The 18,407-nt window shown below is 32.7% G+C and overlaps 1 protein-coding gene across 1 annotated transcript in view; it reads left to right on the top strand.

The window, feature by feature from the left end:
- LOC123822186 (pleckstrin homology domain interacting protein) overlaps positions 1-18,407 on the top strand; it is a 140,537-nt gene that overhangs the window by 44,766 nt on the left and 77,364 nt on the right. The window contains exons 8-15 of the mRNA XM_045844139.1: positions 7,925-8,146; positions 8,414-8,514; positions 12,557-12,627; positions 14,606-14,706; positions 14,805-14,845; positions 15,580-15,678; positions 16,668-16,821; positions 17,223-17,357. Of these exons, the coding sequence (XP_045700095.1) occupies positions 7,925-8,146; positions 8,414-8,514; positions 12,557-12,627; positions 14,606-14,706; positions 14,805-14,845; positions 15,580-15,678; positions 16,668-16,821; positions 17,223-17,357 (924 nt within the window). The remainder of the gene's footprint in view (positions 1-7,924; positions 8,147-8,413; positions 8,515-12,556; positions 12,628-14,605; positions 14,707-14,804; positions 14,846-15,579; positions 15,679-16,667; positions 16,822-17,222; positions 17,358-18,407) is intronic.

The following is an 18,407-nucleotide window of genomic DNA, read 5'->3' as shown; positions in this document are numbered from 1 at the left end:
CAACTAGAACAGGAATAGATTCACAGAAATAGAGATCAGGTGGAGGGTTATCGGTGGGAAGGGGGAGGGGGAGAATTGGGGAGGAAGGTTCAGGGAATAAGAAGCATAATTGGTAGGCATAAAATAGACAGGGGAAGGTTAAGAATGGTATAGGAAATAGAGAAGCCAAGGAACTTATATGTACAACCCATGGACATGATCTAAGGGAGGGGGAATACTGGAGGGTGAGGAAGTGCAGGGTGGAGGGGAGGCTAAAGGAGAGGGAAAAAATGGGACAACTGTAATAGCATAATCAGTAAAATATATTTAAGAAGAAAGAAGGATGGTTTAGCAACTATCATACTGTTGGTTGAATCATTTGCATGTCATCAGTGAAGTCTAACACTGGTAGAGGGTCTTGGTTTCAAGATCTTGGCATAATTTTTCAGTCTGTTCCTACAACATATTATTTATTAAAGATACTAATCAGTTAAAACGGAAAGAACTGCAACTTTACTGAGTAGAAACCTTGGAAATACTAACATGACAGTTAACTTTACAAGTGGTGGGCATGGCTTAACAGTATGTGCCCTCTGAATTGAGCGCTGAGAAAAACACAGCCTTGTCTGTAGGATACCAAATCAGTATGACCTGGGTCTGATCATGAAGAAACATTAAACAGCCCTGACTGGTGTGGCTTAGTGGATTGAGTGCCAGCCTGTGAACCAAAGGGTTACTGGTTCGATTCCCAGTCAGGGCACATGCCTAGGTTGCTGGCCAGGTCCCCTGTAGTGGGTACGTGAGAGGCAACCATACAGTGATGTTTCTCTCCCTCTCTTCCCCTCTAAAACTAAATAAATAAAATTTAAAAAAAAAAACATTAAACATACTGAGGGTCAGGGATCATCCTACAGAAGTAAGGTCAGTATTCTTTATAAATTTCTGAAGACATAAAATACAGAGAAAGCCTGAGGAAATAAGTATTCCAGATTGAAAAAGACTGAAGAGATAATGTTACTAAAATGGAATATGTTGATTTATGGGATCCTGGCAAAAAGGAAAAGGGGACATTTGTTGGGATAGTTGAAAAAATTTGAATGGGGCTTGAGGATTGATGGCAGTTTTATCAATATCAGTTTCCCAACTTAGGTAGGTGAGTGTTTTTGTTTTAGAAAATACATGCACTCTGGGGTATTTAGAAGTGATGGAGCTTCAACTCTGTAGCCTGCTCTTAAGTGGTACAGAAAAAGACTAATGGTAGTTGTGTGTGTGTGTTATATGGAGACCTAGAAAGAGAAGAAAGGTGACGATTGAGCAGATGTAGTGAATTGTTAATAGTTGATGAATCTGGGTGGTGGAGATATGGAAGGCATTGGTACTATTCTTAAAAACTAAGTTTAGCCCTGGCTGGCGTAGCTCAGTGGATTGAGCGCAGGCTGTGAACCAAAGTGTCGCAGGTTCAATTCCCAGTCAGGCCACATACCTGGGATGCAGGCCACGGCCCCCAGCAACTGCACATTGATGTTTCTCTCTCTCTCTTTCTCCCTCCCTTCCCTCTCTAAAAATAAATAAAAAAATCTTTTAAAAAACAAAACAAAAAAAAAAACCAAAAAAAAGTTTGAAATTCAAATTTATGTTTTAAAAGTGCATTAGAGGTAGTGTAAGAATGATGTGAATATTCAGTCAATGATGGGAGAGTTAGAATATGGTAATTAATAGGAAGATCACTGAAAAATTGTGTGGGTCATGGGGAAGGAACTAGGGAAGAAGACTTAAAGATGAGAGGAGGTAATTGATACACAGTGGTCTTTAATTAAGGAGGAAAGATAGATCAATAAATAGATGAAATGGGATATGTAAAGAGCAGCTTATTTTGACTAGAAAGACAGTTAATTAGGTTCACAATGAACAACAGATCCTGCTTGTCAATGTGGAATATTGTATCTGCTAAGAGTTTTCGTTAGGAAATGGGACTGAGTTCTAGACATGAGTGATAAAGCCTAGTAATAGGAAAAGAGTGATGAATAGGGACCAGTTAGGGATTAAAAAAAAAAAAGATTTTTAATTAGCCTGAGCCTCCTTTATAAATTGAAGATTTATGAATTTGCAGTGTTAGAGATTTAGTTTGCTTATGTTTTTCATAATGGTACTTGGCATCTTGGGATCAGGATCAGAGCAAGTGATGATTAGATTGATACAAAGTTAGTCATTGGTGGTTTAGGTGGGCAGAGAATGAAAAAATCGAGCATGTGTTGAAATGATTGACATTGAAGTTTAGACTAATTTGTAAGGAAAATGAAACAGGTGTGATTGGTAAGAAAGAAAAGCAGTGGTCTTTTCTTGAAAAAAGGAAAACACTAAACTAAATTTAAATTGTAAGCAATTTTTAGCTGCCTAAAGACTAGGGTACTTTTTAGCTTGAATAAGAAAATGACATTGTAGAATACATGGTGCTTTAAACATTAATTCTTTTTGTTCTAACGACACCAAGAGGTGAAATCTGACTTAATAAAGCTATGTAGTAGTAGCAAGAGAAATTAGAATTTTCTTTGTTGTTCCTGCCAAGGAATACCAAATTCTCCAGCGTATAAGTTTAGAAACTGTGTAATTTCTTCTGTCTTCATGTCAAAGCGGTTGGCCTTTGGTTGGCCTTTATGACTGGTGCTTCTCTTAGCAGGAAAAGGTTTGGTGATCTACTTTTTCATTTTAAGGCCATCTGAGCAGAAGAAACCTGCTGTTTCGAAATGTATGCAGCTTTCTACTTGCTGAAGTCTATGATTTTTTGTCATTTACTGCTCCATCCTGTATTTTTATTGAACAATATACATAGTTGTCACTTCTAATCTTCTAGCTTTTAGTTTAAATAAATAAATGCATAAACAGGTAGTTTAATTAAACAGTTTAAAACTTGCCTTGCAGAAACTATAAAATTTGGGGAGTATAAACTTTAGGTTCTGCTTTAGTCTCTGCATAGAATTTAAGTGGTTAAAAGGCCCATATGTAAAGTTATTTCATGATGTATTCATATAAATAGGTAGGACACTTTTTTTTTTTAGGTTTAAGGAGATTTTTAATACCAAGGTATATGACAAAATAGAAATCCATGTCACTGACACCTGTGGAACTTTTCTTTTCCAGACTTACCAAAGCCAGATACGTACTAGGCATTCCTTGTGCTTTATCTGTGGAGAATGTCAGTGTTTGTTTTTATTTGTATGAATTTTGCCTCAAAAAAACCCCCACATTATTTTGATGAAGCTTTGTAGTTTAACCAAGGGGATTCACAAAATAGGAACTTTGGGGGGGAGGGGCGTAGCCCAAAAAAAACAAAAAAAGGAATTATCCAGTGTTGGATCTAGTTATATGCTGGAAGAAAGGGTCATTGGTGCCCCAGAGTCTCCTTAAAAGTATTAAAAGAAATAACAGTGATTCTGGAGTAAGCGTCTGCAATTCAGTTTTCTTTCTCTGTCCGAAGCTAAGGAGCATATTGATGGTCTTAAAGCCACAGGTTTTTATCATTGTGTACATGGCTGCTTTATGTGTGGTGGAATAAGCAAATTTATATGGTACTTCGAACTAACTTCCTATTTTCCTATTTGCTTAGGCAAATTTAAGGTTTATTTAAGTCTCACCCTTTCTTAGCAGGCTTTTTCACAAATATCTCACTGTTTGTTGTTGTTGTGTTTTTCAGGATAGAGAAAAGGTAATTTTTTTTTTCAGCTTCCTTTGTTTTGTCTTTGCATTGACAAGATGTCTTTGTAACATTTTGTTTGGGGATTTAAGTAAACTAAAACCACACATTCTTATTGTAATTTTTTTTCAGTTTATGCCAGGTTTGATGTAGACAAGTGGTAACGTTAATGAGTGCACTTTCATAGCCATTACAAGAGTTTTATATTATTGAAAAGTGAAGCGTCCTGGCTGGCGTAGCTCAGTGGATTGAGCGCGGGCTGGGAACCAAAGTGTCCCAGGTTCGATTCCCAGCCAGGGTACATTCCTGGGTTGCAGGCCAGAACCCCCAGCAACCACACATTGATGTTTCTCTCTCTCTCTCTCTCTCCCCCTTCCCTCTCTAAAAATAAATAAATAAAATCTTTTTTAAAAAAAAAAGTGAAGCTAGTGATTTAATGCTGTCTGTTTGCATGACATTAAACCCTAGCATAATATTCCAATTTGATTTAAAAATGAATTAGAAAAAAAGCATTTTGAATTTGTACCTAGCTAGCTCATGGATTTCTTAAAACATTGTGGCTAAAATAGTGTAGTGACCATGTCTTGTCTGCTTAAAATTCTTCTGTAGTTACCTCACTGGGTTAAATCCAAAACTCCTTCACAGGCATTTAAAAAATACTTTATCATCTTTCTTAAATAAAACCTTTGCAGTTGAATTTCTCATTATTTCCAGTATACTCTGTATTCCCAACTTTTTGTTACTTTGCCAATCCACAATTCTAGCAGCATCTTGGTATTATTAAGAAAAATGACTACTTTGTTTTCTCCTAGGTATTAGAGCTTTGTAGAAAAAAAATCTGTCAGTGAGGTTTTTCTAAAAATCACGCTATCTAATTTTAACAGGACTTTAAACTGTTGCTCATAGATTGTTCTTTTCTTATTGTTTTCATATTTCTAAACTCCTTTTCTGGGTTCCTTTTTTGTTTCCTGTCCCCCCCTTTTAGTAAATAATTCTCATATTTGTTTTACTTGCTAAGGTTAGAATCATCTAATTTCTTTATTGTTTACTTTAAAATTACTCTATTATAACCTTTCTTGCCTTCACACGTCTTAGAAGCCTATGTATTCCTCTTACCTAAGGCAAACCCTTATATAGCTGATCTTATCCCTTTCACAATTAATATAACATTGCTTTTATTTTAATGTCCACAACTCTTTTTATTTTTTAAGCATTTTAATTAAAACACTATAATGTCCCACTCTTTGGTTTATTATTAACCTTACTAACATTTGAGGTAGACTTGTGGAAAGAAAATTCATCTATTTCCCAAAATTCTGCTCTATAGTTTGGTCTTTTCAAAAAGAATTTTGTCCTTTTACCTTTGATTTAAACTCATTTATAGTGCTTTTAAAAATATTTTCCCAGTAAATTTAATTTTTCTTCTCTTCTGCAGTCCTTTTCAATCATTTAGTGTATTTATATTTCTAGTAGTCGTTTTTAAATAACTTAGCAGAATGTTAAATCATCTTTAGTTTCACATTCCCATAAAAATAAATTAATGATCACAATTAATGATGCATGGTCTAGAAATTGCTTAAGGATGACTTAGATTTCTGTTTGAAATTCTACCAATTCTGGGGAGCATGGGTGAGGGTGGATCCTATAGCACACTACAGGATTATGGAAGAAGATAGTGATGAGAGATTTCCTTGAAAGGACAAGATTTCTCTCCTGCAATTTAATAGAAGAAAAGAGAGGTTAATTAGGATAATACACACTAGATGAAAATGTGTGTAGTGTTTTTTGGTGTTAGGTGTTTTGTTTTTTTATAGTATTATTTGCCTAAATAGAATAAAATTATAAAATAACATTAAATTGATGAGATTACTAAGTAATGAACTCAGTAGGAATATAGTGGGTCTTTTTGTTAGGTTTTAATTGGTGAAAAGTCACTGGAGGCTGATTTTTAGATCACAGGTTGCCACTCTTTCAGTAAAGTTTTGGTCAAAAGGCTGTGGATTTTTTTTCCCGTTAACATGAAAAATATGTGAAGCACCTTCTGCAATAGAATATACAACACAACGTCTTACTCAGATGCATAAGAACAAATGAATTATAGTAGCACTGTGATGCATAATGTGATGATATGACTTTACTTTTTTATACATTCTATCTGTATTGGCATAATTATAATTTTTTGTTGTGAATATAAGCTGGAACCAAATATTGCCTTAATTAATTGAAGGTGAATAAATTGACAATTATGGAATTTAGACAAATTGAGAGTTGAGTGAATGTTTTAAAGCCATTTTTCAAAATTCAACAAACACCTGAGATAGTCCCATGTGCCAGGTAAACCAGCTTCCTGTAAGTCATAGTTTCATATATCTCCTTTTTCACATCCCTTAAATAGTAGTGACATAATCCTCATTTCTTTAATTTTCCAAACAGCTGTTCCATTAGTTTCTTCTGATCTTCTCTATAATAATCTCAGTTTTCTCACTCATTGTCTCCTGCCTGCACTATTTTAATAATTTCCAACTGGTTTTCTACTTCGTAGCCTAATTCACACTGATGCCAGGATGATCTTTGAAAAACATGTATCTCATCCTGATACTCTCTCCTGCTTGGTAATTTAAAAGTGGTCCAAATTTTATACCATATTTTTTTTTCTATAAGTTTTTAGTTGTTTTTATTTTTTTATCTTTATTGTATTTTTTCCATTACCAATTTAGTCCCCACCATTACAATTTCTTAATATACCATGAAAGGTCCTTAATAGTTTTTCCTTGACTTTATTCTGAGAATAAATATACTACCACCAACAAAAGTAGTGTAGGTAGATAGTCCATATATATAGGTTTTTACCATGAACTAGGCATTCCACCTTCATTTACTCAGTTTTTGCAAAAACCCCATGAGGTAGGTACAAATAAGAAAACTAATGCATAGGAAGCCTGTGTAACTTGCTGAAGGTCAAGCATCTAAAAAGTAGTGATAGTAGGTCATGAACCCAGACATTGATTTTCAAATCTGTGCTCTAAGCTCTACTATGCTACGTTTCCTCTTCATACATAAGACTGTCTAAGGATCACTGCTTCTGGTTTCCTTTTCAGAGTTTAACCTCTCCACCTTTTAGGAACAACAGTCTCCTCCCTTGTTGGGATCTCATCTGTATAGCTCTTAGGACGTGTTATTGTATTTACAATCTTCTGCTTTGCTTCATAAGGACAGGAATACTGTATCTTTGTGTCTTGTCCTTGTATCTCCAATATTTTTGGTACACATGTACCAAAGGCAGATGGATAAATGAATGCACAAATCACCAAATTTTAAAGGTGAGGGAATCTTAGAGATCTTCCAATTTAACCTCCTTGTTTTATAATGAGGAGCCTGACATTAAATGAACATGATGGTAATACCAGATTTTAATGTGGGTAATTTACCAAAGTTAAGTTCATTACTAGTCTTTAGTGGTTGGTGACCCATTATTTTGCTTCAAAGCTCAATTAGAAGAGTTGATTTTATAGTTAATTGAATGTGTCGTAGGTAGCATTGGCAGAGTCTGGTTTAGGGTTGTTCTGTTAATAGTGTGTGATCAAACGACATGCCATATCTTGTCAGTATGAAGCTGCTAACTTGTCTGTATCATTCACTTTTGTAGGTCCTCTGAGTAATGTCAGATACAACAATGCTTTCTTAAAAGAATTAGATTGGGAGGTTGTAAAGAATTTTAATATATGTAATCTTTGAAACTTGTTGGTAAATTTTGAATCTGGAAAAACGTGGGTATCTGGGGTTAGTGATAATATTCTTCACTTTTTTATATATTTAAAACTTTTTAATAATAAAAAATAGGGGGATATAGGGAGATTTGAGAGTAAAGTATTAGCTATAAGATGAATAGGGAAAACTAGAGAATTAAAAAACATAAAAATTAAGTCTAGAAGTCCTAATCTCTACTTTGGCTATGTCATATTGGAATGTTTATTTGTACTGCAAATACAGGTATTCATAGAATACACTGTATGTTTTACAGTGTCTCTTCTGTGCTTATTTTGCTGTTGCAGAATAAACAAGTAATTTATATATTTTTATTAACTCCATACAGATAAAATTTTTAAAACTGGCTTTAGATGACATTATATGTATGCTTAACTGAAGATCAGTGATGGGAAACTTGTGTACATAAAGATATGATTTATCTCTGGTAAGAATTCAGATTAAAATTCATATAGAGTTAATTCTATTAATATTCATTCTTATTTTAAGGGATCTGATGACTGTCTTGTGAAAATCTGGGCAACAGATGATGGAAGATTATTAGCTACTTTAAGAGGACATGCTGCTGAAATATCAGACATGGCTGTAAACTATGAGAATACCATGATAGCAGCTGGAAGTTGTGATAAAATGATCCGAGTCTGGTGTCTTCGAACATGTGCACCTTTGGCTGTTCTTCAGGGTCACAGTGCGTCTATAACATCACTACAGGTAGTTTTTAAAATCTTTTTTGGTTACAACTTAAAGTACATTTTTTAAGAAATCACTTTTATAATTCATTGCGTAAAGCCCACTGAAAGGAATATTTCTGCTTTCTTTATAAATACATGGCTTTAAATAACTTGGTAGTCATGACTTTTATCAGTGTTGAGCATTTTGTAATTCTCTTACTGCTATTTGTATGATAAAAATGAGTATATTATTTGGACTGTGTCACTCTTCTTTTAAGGATATTTTTTTTCTTTGATTGTTTTTCAGTTCTCACCATTGTGCAGTGGCTCAAAGAGATATCTATCTTCTACTGGGGCAGATGGCACTATTTGTTTTTGGCTGTGGGATGCTGGAACCCTTAAAATAAAGTCAGTTGCTCTTTTATTTGACAGATGTAACATTAAAAGCATAAATTTGTTTAAATGGTTGAAGCTACAAAAGTTATAAAATAGTCAACAATAGAAATAAATTTATGTTTTCTCCTTGAGTAAATAACAGAAAATCATTTTGGCTCTTCATTTTTATGCTTTTCTTTTTCATGCTTCAAAGAAAGTTATCTCATGTTAACATGTTTGTTTCTTTTTTCTCTTATCTTTATCCTAGCCCTAGCTATTTCCTTCAGAATATACCTGTCTTATTACCACTCGTTTCTGTATGCTGCATAGTTTTATCTGAGTAGATCCTTCTGAGAACATAATCTTACAGTTCCTAAGGCTGTTCTTTAGAACAGTTGCAATTATTTCTGTCACCACATCTATGAACTTTTAGATTTCATTGTAGATCCAAGGAAACTTAGCAAAACAGAATCATTAAATTTTCACTAAACTGCATGAAGGTAGGTGGATGTAGCCTCCCCTTTGGAGGTTTTTGCATTTGTGCTTTCACTTAAATTATCTTGGTTTATCAAAACAAGTGGGCTAGACAATATTATCTTTTGATGAAGGACACTGAGGCAAATAAAGGTTTAATGACTTTCCCATAGTTAAAACAGTTTTTAAAAATTGGCAAGGCCAAGACTAGAACACTTCTTGGCCCTTGGTCCTGTGGTGTCTATATTATGCCACTAGGGACAGGAAGTGTTCTGATTTTTCCATAGACAGTCTATGAATGGAGAGGTAGTGCATCTAGTGTTTCTGTGGTATTGAAATGGCCATCTTTGTGCTCTCAGAATAGAAAGTCATTCAGATTAGGAAATTTATCTCAGTGATTATCTCTTCTGCTTATAAATTATCAACACAAATTGAATTCTTTAATAAATAATTGGTGTAAGTCAGTGTTCTTTAAAACAGTAGTGTTTAAATAAACTTCATGTGTATGAACATTCCTGGAGTGTGCCTTTTATGGAAGGGCATGAGGGGGCCATTGCAGCTTGAGTAACAAAAAAAAGGATTGTGATCAAAGACATGTTCTTTGGAGAAAGCAAATTGACTTCACTTCAGTTGTATTCCTAATATTTAGAATATTAAAGGCTTTCTGTAGACATTTAGATAAAAGTTGAAATACTGTATTTATATATGGACAGGAGCAATAGTTAATTGTTTTCCTTTGTGTATTTTTTACTTCCTTATGGACCTGATTAGGATGCCTTTGTCTTTTTTTTTTTTCTGTTTTGTTTTTACAGAGAAGAAAAGTGATTAGGGATCTTAAAATTAGCATAGGAATAAAAATCGCTTTACAAAATTAAACACCTTGTGCCTCTTGAAGATTACATTGCTAAGTATGGTAATATATATCTCTATACTTGGGAAGTGAGTAATTCCATATAAATGATTTTTTTTTCAGAACATTTATGTAGATTTAACCATAAACTCACTACCTTAATTTTTTCACATAATATTTTAAAAATTACACATAAATAGGGAAATATATACATTTTTTCTTAACAGTTTACCATAGCCATTTTTAATAATTTCAACAGTTGCATTATATTCCATGGAGGAGTTGTTCTATGCTTTGCTTAGTGATTTTCCTGTTTTTGGACCTACATATTTTTCTAGTTGTTTTTATAAGTAGTATTGTATTTGTTCTGCTAATTGTTTCTTGAAAACTTTTAAGCTAGGGAAATATTAAAATGAAATAGATGTTCCTTAAATAGGGACACCTATTTTTTTTTCTGTATTACACATAGTTGATGACTGCCAACATTTTTGACAGGACTTAAATTACCTTATTTATGTCAGAGACGCTTTAATTACTAATGAAAGGCAAATTGTGTTACAGTATCATACTGTTTTTTTTTATGAGAGACTTCAACACCTCTCTCTCTGCGCTAATTGAAAGAATCAGTTTGTTCACTAAATGGAACTTGTTCTGGAGAACCAAATCTCTTGATAAATTCACTTTATTAAATACGGTTTATGTGTATGGTAACAACTCCCTCTAGTGAAGATGCTGCTTCTTAGGTTAGTAATCTGAGTGGTTGGGTGACTCGGAAGCTGGCTCAAGAGATCTAAGAGTAGGAAGAAGTTGTCCAAGCATATGTAGAATATGTAAGGAGACAATTGGAATTATAAAATATGCAGATAATCATAATGATATCTAATTTTTATTAAGCACTTAGCCTGCCAAGCTAGTACCAAGCACCTTACATTTGTTATCTCATTAATCTTTATGACAACTCTATGAAGAAGGTATATTATTATCTTCAGGATGAAGGGGAAGAAAGCTGAGAGCAGATACTGGAAGTATACTGTCGGAATCCACTTTTAACCACTGAGCCAAACTAAATAGCAGTTACTTACTCATTGTTGGAGTATGTAGAACTGGTTGAACCTAATTAAACTACTACTAATACTAATATTTATTGTGTGTGCCGGGAACAGTAATAAGCATTTTATGTGGATTATACTCATTTAATTTATTCTGCAACTCTGAGATACATTGTTTTTACTCCCATTTTACATATGAAGAGCCCAAGGTACAGAAATGTTAACTGGCCTTAAGCTCATACACCTGAGTAAGTAGCAAAGCTGGGAATTGAACTCAGTGTGAGTCCAAGGCCTGCTTTAAAATAGTTCCTCAAAAATGTACTTCAAAATAAATGATTTGTACCAACTTATCTGTTTTTTCCCTAATAAAAATTAAAGCCTATTTAAATTGCAATCTTTATGATTATTTGCATATTCTGGTTATGAATTACAAATAAATGATGGTTTGCCGTTTACATGAGTGATTGTGCCAAAAAATTAACAAAAATATAGGGCTGTGATCAATAACTTATTAAAACTGTAGCTCATTTTTCTTTATAATTTCAGATTAATTTACTTAAATTATAATTCCCTTAATTTTACTCTGATAAATTTCGATTTTAAGAGTGCTTTAATAATTTTCAGTTTCTCTGAATTGTGTCATGCTTTATGAGAGCCTGTGGGTATTAAGAAGAATACTTCAAATGTCAATTCAAAAAATTTACTTACAAATCTACTTTAAAAATTTAACAGCTACGTTTTGTTATGTTCAATATCAGTAAGAAAACTATTATTGTTCAGAACAGAAAATTGATAGGTCAGAATTTTTTTCCCTATAAAAATATCACAAAGTTAAAACCATCCTGTATTAGAATGCTGTGAATTCTAAAAGTTGTACAGTGCACTCTGGTTGAGGTCAGAGGCTCTATTTTTGAAATTTTCTACTAATTTGAGAAAAACTACTTCAAAATATGTATTAAATAAGACTTTACATGTAATCACTGTATTAGAGCATTACAAATACATTGTACCATATTGGAGCTGGTGTGTAAAATCTGTAATTTTTTTTCTTAATATGGTTGATTATAACATTAACACTAAACATTTAATACTAATAGTAATGAGCTATCTAACACAGTTATATAATTAACGTAAATATAGTTGAGTGTGACCTATTTTCCATTGATCACTATTTTGAATGAACATTGTAATTGATATGAGTCAAATAATCTTAAGATTTTTATGAGGATAAATGTAAGATTCTTCGTTTTGGGAGTCTTACAAGTCATTAGATGATAAACAAGGGAGTTATCTAATTGATAACATTTGATATTGAAAAACTTTAGTTATTGCCGGTATACATATGCCACAGAGTCAGCACCCATTTTACTAGTGTGTTCATGTTTACAAATGACTTGTTTGTATTTTTGCATTGGTATTCAATCAAAAACTGAGAAACTGTTAAATTTGATTAGGTGTGACAAGTGGCTTTGGGATTGTTTTATGTGCAGATTGTTGTATAACCAGGAGCTCCTACAAAGTGTGTACATAGTTTCCACAGATCTGATCATGACACATAATGATTTCAAACTTGTTTTTAGGAAGGGAGCCATCTGTTGCTTCTTATTTAATTCTGTCCTTCTGTGATTATTTTTTAAAACAGTGATTTCTGGCATTGCTATTCACTTTGGGATATTTTTAACTGTTTATTTTTGTTTTGTAGTCCAAGACCTGCAAAATTTACAGAGCGCCCTCGGCCTGGAGTTCAAATGATCTGTTCTTCTTTTAGTGCTGGTAAGATTTTTTTTTCTCCCTAATTTTCTGCTTAAAGTTGGACATTAGAATCTTTCTCTTTTCCTGGATATTATACAGGATGGGGCAAAAAAAGATTTATACTTCTTTGTATGGAAAATAGTACAATAATTAACAAATAGTAATACAATAATAAATTCCATGTTTCACATACTCAAAACTACAAACCTAGTTTTTCCTCCACTTTATATTTTCGAAGGCAGTTGTATGCTTGAGGTAAGCTCTGCTCTAGAAAGTTCTCTGCACCGAGTAATTTGTGTGCAAAATGGTAAAAGACAATGTGACCCATGAATAAAAAGCTTTTGGTGTACACAGTATACATACATTTTATGTAAAGACACAAAACCTGTGTTTTAGAGGTGGTAGAGCTGTTGATTAAATGCGAAAATTTTCATAGATTAAATAGATTTGTTAAGGCACAGGTAATGAAAATGGGATGTTCTATGATAAAGATACCTCCAAGGTCCCTGACTTCACTTACAATACTGTCATGGACTGAATGTTTTTGTCCTTCCCACCCACTTGTTGACACCCTGATCTCAGACTTCTTAGCCTCCAGAGCTGTGAGAACTAGGTGTCTATTATGTTTGGTTTTTCTGGGTTTTGTTTTTGTTTTTTTAAAAAAAGAAAGCAAGCATACTAGCTAGCTTATAGTAGAACACAAAATTTTGGAAAAATTTACTCTTGTAATATAAATCATATTTTTTTACGTATGCTGGAAGATAAAAGTTAATTTAATAATATTTGAACTATGCTAGAGTTTAGTTGATATACTCACATGACTAGTATTTTTCTATAAGAAGATTATAATGCTCTGGTAAGAGAGAATAGTTTCAAAATTTACTCTGTTAGGAAATGAATCTTTGAGTAGTTATCTTGCTGGAAGAAAGATATTTTAAATCTGCTTTATATTTCCATGGATTTTGGAGTTATCCCATGGCTAAATAACATAAATTTGATTGATATTTGTACAATTTTATTAATTACTTTGTTCAGTTTTTCTTATTTCCTCTTTAAAAATTAGCTGTATAATAATGATGACATTCAAATTAAGTTTTGAGTTTATGTAGCAGCATTTTGATGGGTATTAGTCTTTTAAAACAATTATGAGCTGCAGAATTGAATTGATGAGAAAATGAAATGAAACATGAATAGATTTAATAGTTAATGTTCCTAGTACCTGTTATTTTCACATTTATTTACAGTTTTACTTTAGCTTTTCATTTCATAATTGTGGATAGCAGTAGTGCCTGAGATAAGTGTGATTGCGAACTGACGACATGAATCTATTTTTGCCATACTAATATCCAACCATTCTGAATTTCTAACTTTTAGATTTCTACTGTTAACTTCCATGGTGACAAATTTTCCTTCTAGTAATAACAGAAATGTAGGCACTACACATGTGTTCAAAGTACAGTGTAGGAGAGTATTGATTCCAAGGACAGAGTAAATTGAATATACAAATTACTGTAATGGAAGATAGAATGTATGTGTTACAAGACAAAGTCTTAGTGAGACTTTAAAGGAGAGCAGGCTCATTGATTGCAAAACTTGTGAAGACAACTTACTGAAGGAATTGGGCCCTAAAAGTTTGGTAGAATTTTAATAGGTGAGAGATGGGACAAGAGAGGGATTTCAGCAGTTAAAAGGCATGTTTTCTAGTGAGGATAACTGTTAATTTTAACATAACATTATATAATCACAGTGAAGTTATTTGTGATGCAAAGCTTTACTTATGTATGTATTGAAAAATTCATCCTAGTCAAAGCTCTCTTAGCAAACTTCTTCCTTAAATTCAGGTTAGATATATCATATATGTATGATAAATAGGAATAGTTTTAGAGTAAAAGTATTAATCATCCAGTATATATTCTGCTAATGTTGTTTGCACTGAATTACCCATTTTTTAGAGATTTTGAACTTGTGTTTTACTGATAAATGTTTACTGTTCTTTCAGGTGGAATGTTTCTGGCCACAGGAAGTACAGATCATATTATTAGGGTTTATTTTTTTGGCTCAGGTCAGCCAGAGAAAATATCAGAATTGGAGTTTCATACTGTAAGTATTGGTAAAATGCATTAGATGAGAACAATTTAAATGAGTCTAACAGTTTATTTTCAGGATCTTCTTTTTTTTGTTTATCTGTTTATGTATAGGACAAAGTTGACAGTATCCAGTTTTCCAACACTAGTAACAGGTAAAATAATTATTTTTCTTAAATTTAGTTCCAATTTTAAGACTTATAAAATAAAGACAATTTTTATAGTCAGATTTTTATTAGAATTGTATACAAATTAACCACCTAAAAGAAGGATCTTAACCAGTTATACTGAAATGTGAATATAGTCTTTGCATGCAAACATGTCTTTATGTTTTATTTGTAATAGTGTTAGTTTATTTGGCCATTTTTAATAATAAGGACTTTTGTTCACCCTACATATTTCCTGTACATATTAAAGTAAAGGGAAACTTTTAGTAGACATTAGAAATGTATTACAGTGTAATATTTGAGGCAGAACTGGTTTTCTCATATTCTTGTTTTAAAATGAGAGAAATGTATTTCTAACAACTTTAAATAGAACAAGTAAGGTCATTAATATGGAGAGGAAAGTCAGTATTTTTCCATTGGAATATGTCAATTCTATTTCTATGGTAGTAAATAGTGGCCCTGAAACCCTTTTAAATGTTACTTTGAGACCTAGCCATGCATATTAGAATATGTGTGCATAAAATTTTAAAAACCTACAATGTTTCAGAAGTTCTTAATTTTGCAGTGAATATCTGATAGAGTAATTTTAATTGGATTAGAATGCTGTTTAAGCAAAGATGAGTTATGTCTTCTTGAGTATTTTAAAAAAACAACTCTTGGACAGTACATTTCATTCAAATGTATGATCTTTTTCTTTTGGGGGTGGGCTGCTTTTAATGCAGATTTGTAAGTGGGAGTCGCGATGGGACAGCACGTATTTGGCAATTTAAACGAAGAGAATGGAAGAGCATTTTATTGGATATGGCTACTCGTCCAGCAGGGTAAGAGATCAAATTTGAAATACAAAAATACAGATAGATCATTTAATGTATGTTATATACAGGTTGGTATGACTCTCAAGTCTGTAGACATACATATATCATAGTCCATGTTAAAATGATTGCTATATGACGAGAGGTGATTCTGGAGAATTCACGGCTTTGATTTTTTGAAATGATTTTTGCAATATATGAGAAGACCTGCTGCATTAATGTTTTTCTCTTTTCAGTTCCGTTTTGTTAAGGTAGAAAGAGTAGTGTAAGAATAGTTGTCAGTTTCACTATTTTTTTAAAAAAACAGAACATCTTGTAATGTTTCATCTGTCACCGAGAGACGATGTGGTATATCCAATGGTTTTCTTCAGCCAAAAGACATTATATTATATCTTGTAACTGTTATAATGTTCTATAAATTTTTTCTGTTGGTATTGTGTATAGTAGTCTCAGATGGGAGAACAAAGCAGTTAGTGGAGACAATAGTAAGAGTAAAACACAGGTGGCAAACACAAGGCCCACGCGCCAAATCCAGCCCTCCACCTTGTTTTATTCAGCCAGGCACATTGTTTCTACCTAGTGGCAGGGCCAAGCTCCTTGCCCCTAGTTAAGGAGTAGTTACATTCATAGTCCTAAAATTACATTCAACCCTTTGAAGGCAACTGTGAGGCTGATGTGGCCCCCTGTGAAAGAGAGTTTGACACCCCTGAAGTAAAAGATGAAGAGCAGCATGAGAGTTCCTGGGTCCAGATAGAGTTAAAGCAGTGTTATTTATTCAAAGTCATTTTTAAGGGCTCAAGAGTGTTGAAATTCTGGGTTTGCTGACTCAGTGCAGTGATTTCTGCTATCATCCTATGTTTATTCAAACTATTCTTAACTGTTAAGCAATAAGTATGTTAATGAATATAAATTGTATGAGAAGATATTTCAATTTTTGTCACACTTGTATTTTAATAAATAATGTCAGTGTAAACAAATACTGCCTCCATGACTTTCAGCCAAAACCTTCAAGGAATAGAAGATAAAATCACAAAAATGAAAGTAACTATGGTGGCATGGGATCGACATGACAGCACAGTTATAACTGCAGTTAATAACATGACTCTGAAAGTCTGGAATTCTTACACGGGCCAACTAATTCATGTCTTGATGGTGAGAAAAAAGATTAATTTTATTTGGTATTGAAACTGTTTGTAGAATAAAGTCATTGTGTTAGCTAAAATCTCTAACTTACGAGATGGGTAAAACATTTTTCCCAGAGATTGGAAATAATTTTAAAATGTACTTAAATGGGTTTGGCTTAGAAATATAGATTGTTGCCCTTTTTTAATATGTTACGGCTACGTCAGTAGTATTCTCAGGTTTTACTAAATGGTAGCAAAGCCCTGGATGGTGATATCAGCTCAGCTTCATAATTATACATTGATATATGATGATTTTTGCCACTTTAATAGGTCTTAAAACTTAAATTCTCAAAATGTTTCCATATTGGTGTTTAGTTAAATTTTCTTTTCTCATATTTATAATTTATTGCTACTTCAAAAATATTTCAGGGTCATGAAGATGAAGTATTTGTTCTTGAGCCACACCCATTTGACCCAAGAGTTCTCTTTTCTGCCGGTCATGATGGAAACGTCATAGTATGGGATCTGGCAAGAGGAGTCAAAATTCGATCCTATTTCAATATGGTAATTATCAGTCTCTTCATAGCTATTAAAGATTTGGGGACTTCTTAACTCAGGTACTCTTCACGTCACAAAGGAAATCCATTTATGACCATGTTTTGACATTATTTTGACTTAAGTTTCTAAAAGTTCCTTATTCTACACTTAAATTTATATGCTAAATTTAAAAGAAAATTGTGCATATTATAATACATGAATTTGTTGTAACTAATTTAATTTTTAAAATAGTTTTAACAGTGAAGCTTTGATGAGAAACTCACAGGTATGAAGATATATTATAGATAAGACAAGTTGGGAAAACTATGTGAAGAAATCATAAATAAATATTTATAGTGTTGTACTTCACCAATAGTCCTGTAGTAAAACATAATTTAATTAAAATGCACCCATTTTAAAATTAAAGCCAAAGAATCAGGCATTCTTGCCTTTTATGAAGTTATGGTATATTAGATATTTATTTGGGATTAAGCACTTTGTCCTCCATATTTTGCTGCTTATGTAGATTTTTAGTATATTTTGTTGAGTATTTAAATTGCAGTGGTTTAATATCACAAATACCTTATTTTATAGTGTTTCCATTCCTCTCTAACCACTGTTTGCAGTACTCCTTAAATATGACTGTTTAGTTGCATGTTTTTACTTTACTTCCTATATATCAGTGATACCTTTCAGCAAAGAAAACAAAAAGAAAAATGTGTTTATACTGTTTTGATATTTTTAGATTGTTTTAAAAATCAAGGATAGAAATCTTTGGTAATAAATTATAAAACAATAAATTAATAGTGTGTGGTCAGAATTATTTTGGAAACAATTGTTTCATAAAACAGTGTTGTGAAAAAATTTCATAGATGTGATGCCATATAAAAATAGTTTGAAGGGGGAGTAAGCAGAAAATAAAAGGAATTTTTATTAATAAAGCTGTCTATTGATATGCCATAGTGCACAATAAGGTAAGACAAAAGATTTGTCAAATTCTTATTTTTCTAAAAATATAGTGTTAATTATTTGGGGTAAAATTGTCAATTATGGATGGATTTCCTTAGTGATTATATG

Source organism: Phyllostomus hastatus, unplaced genomic scaffold, assembly GCF_019186645.2.
Source record: "Phyllostomus hastatus isolate PE091 unplaced genomic scaffold, TTU_PhHast_1.1 phas_contig_40, whole genome shotgun sequence".
NCBI lineage: Eukaryota > Metazoa > Chordata > Mammalia > Chiroptera > Phyllostomidae > Phyllostomus > Phyllostomus hastatus.
This window is presented reverse-complemented; position numbering and strand designations above follow the sequence as displayed.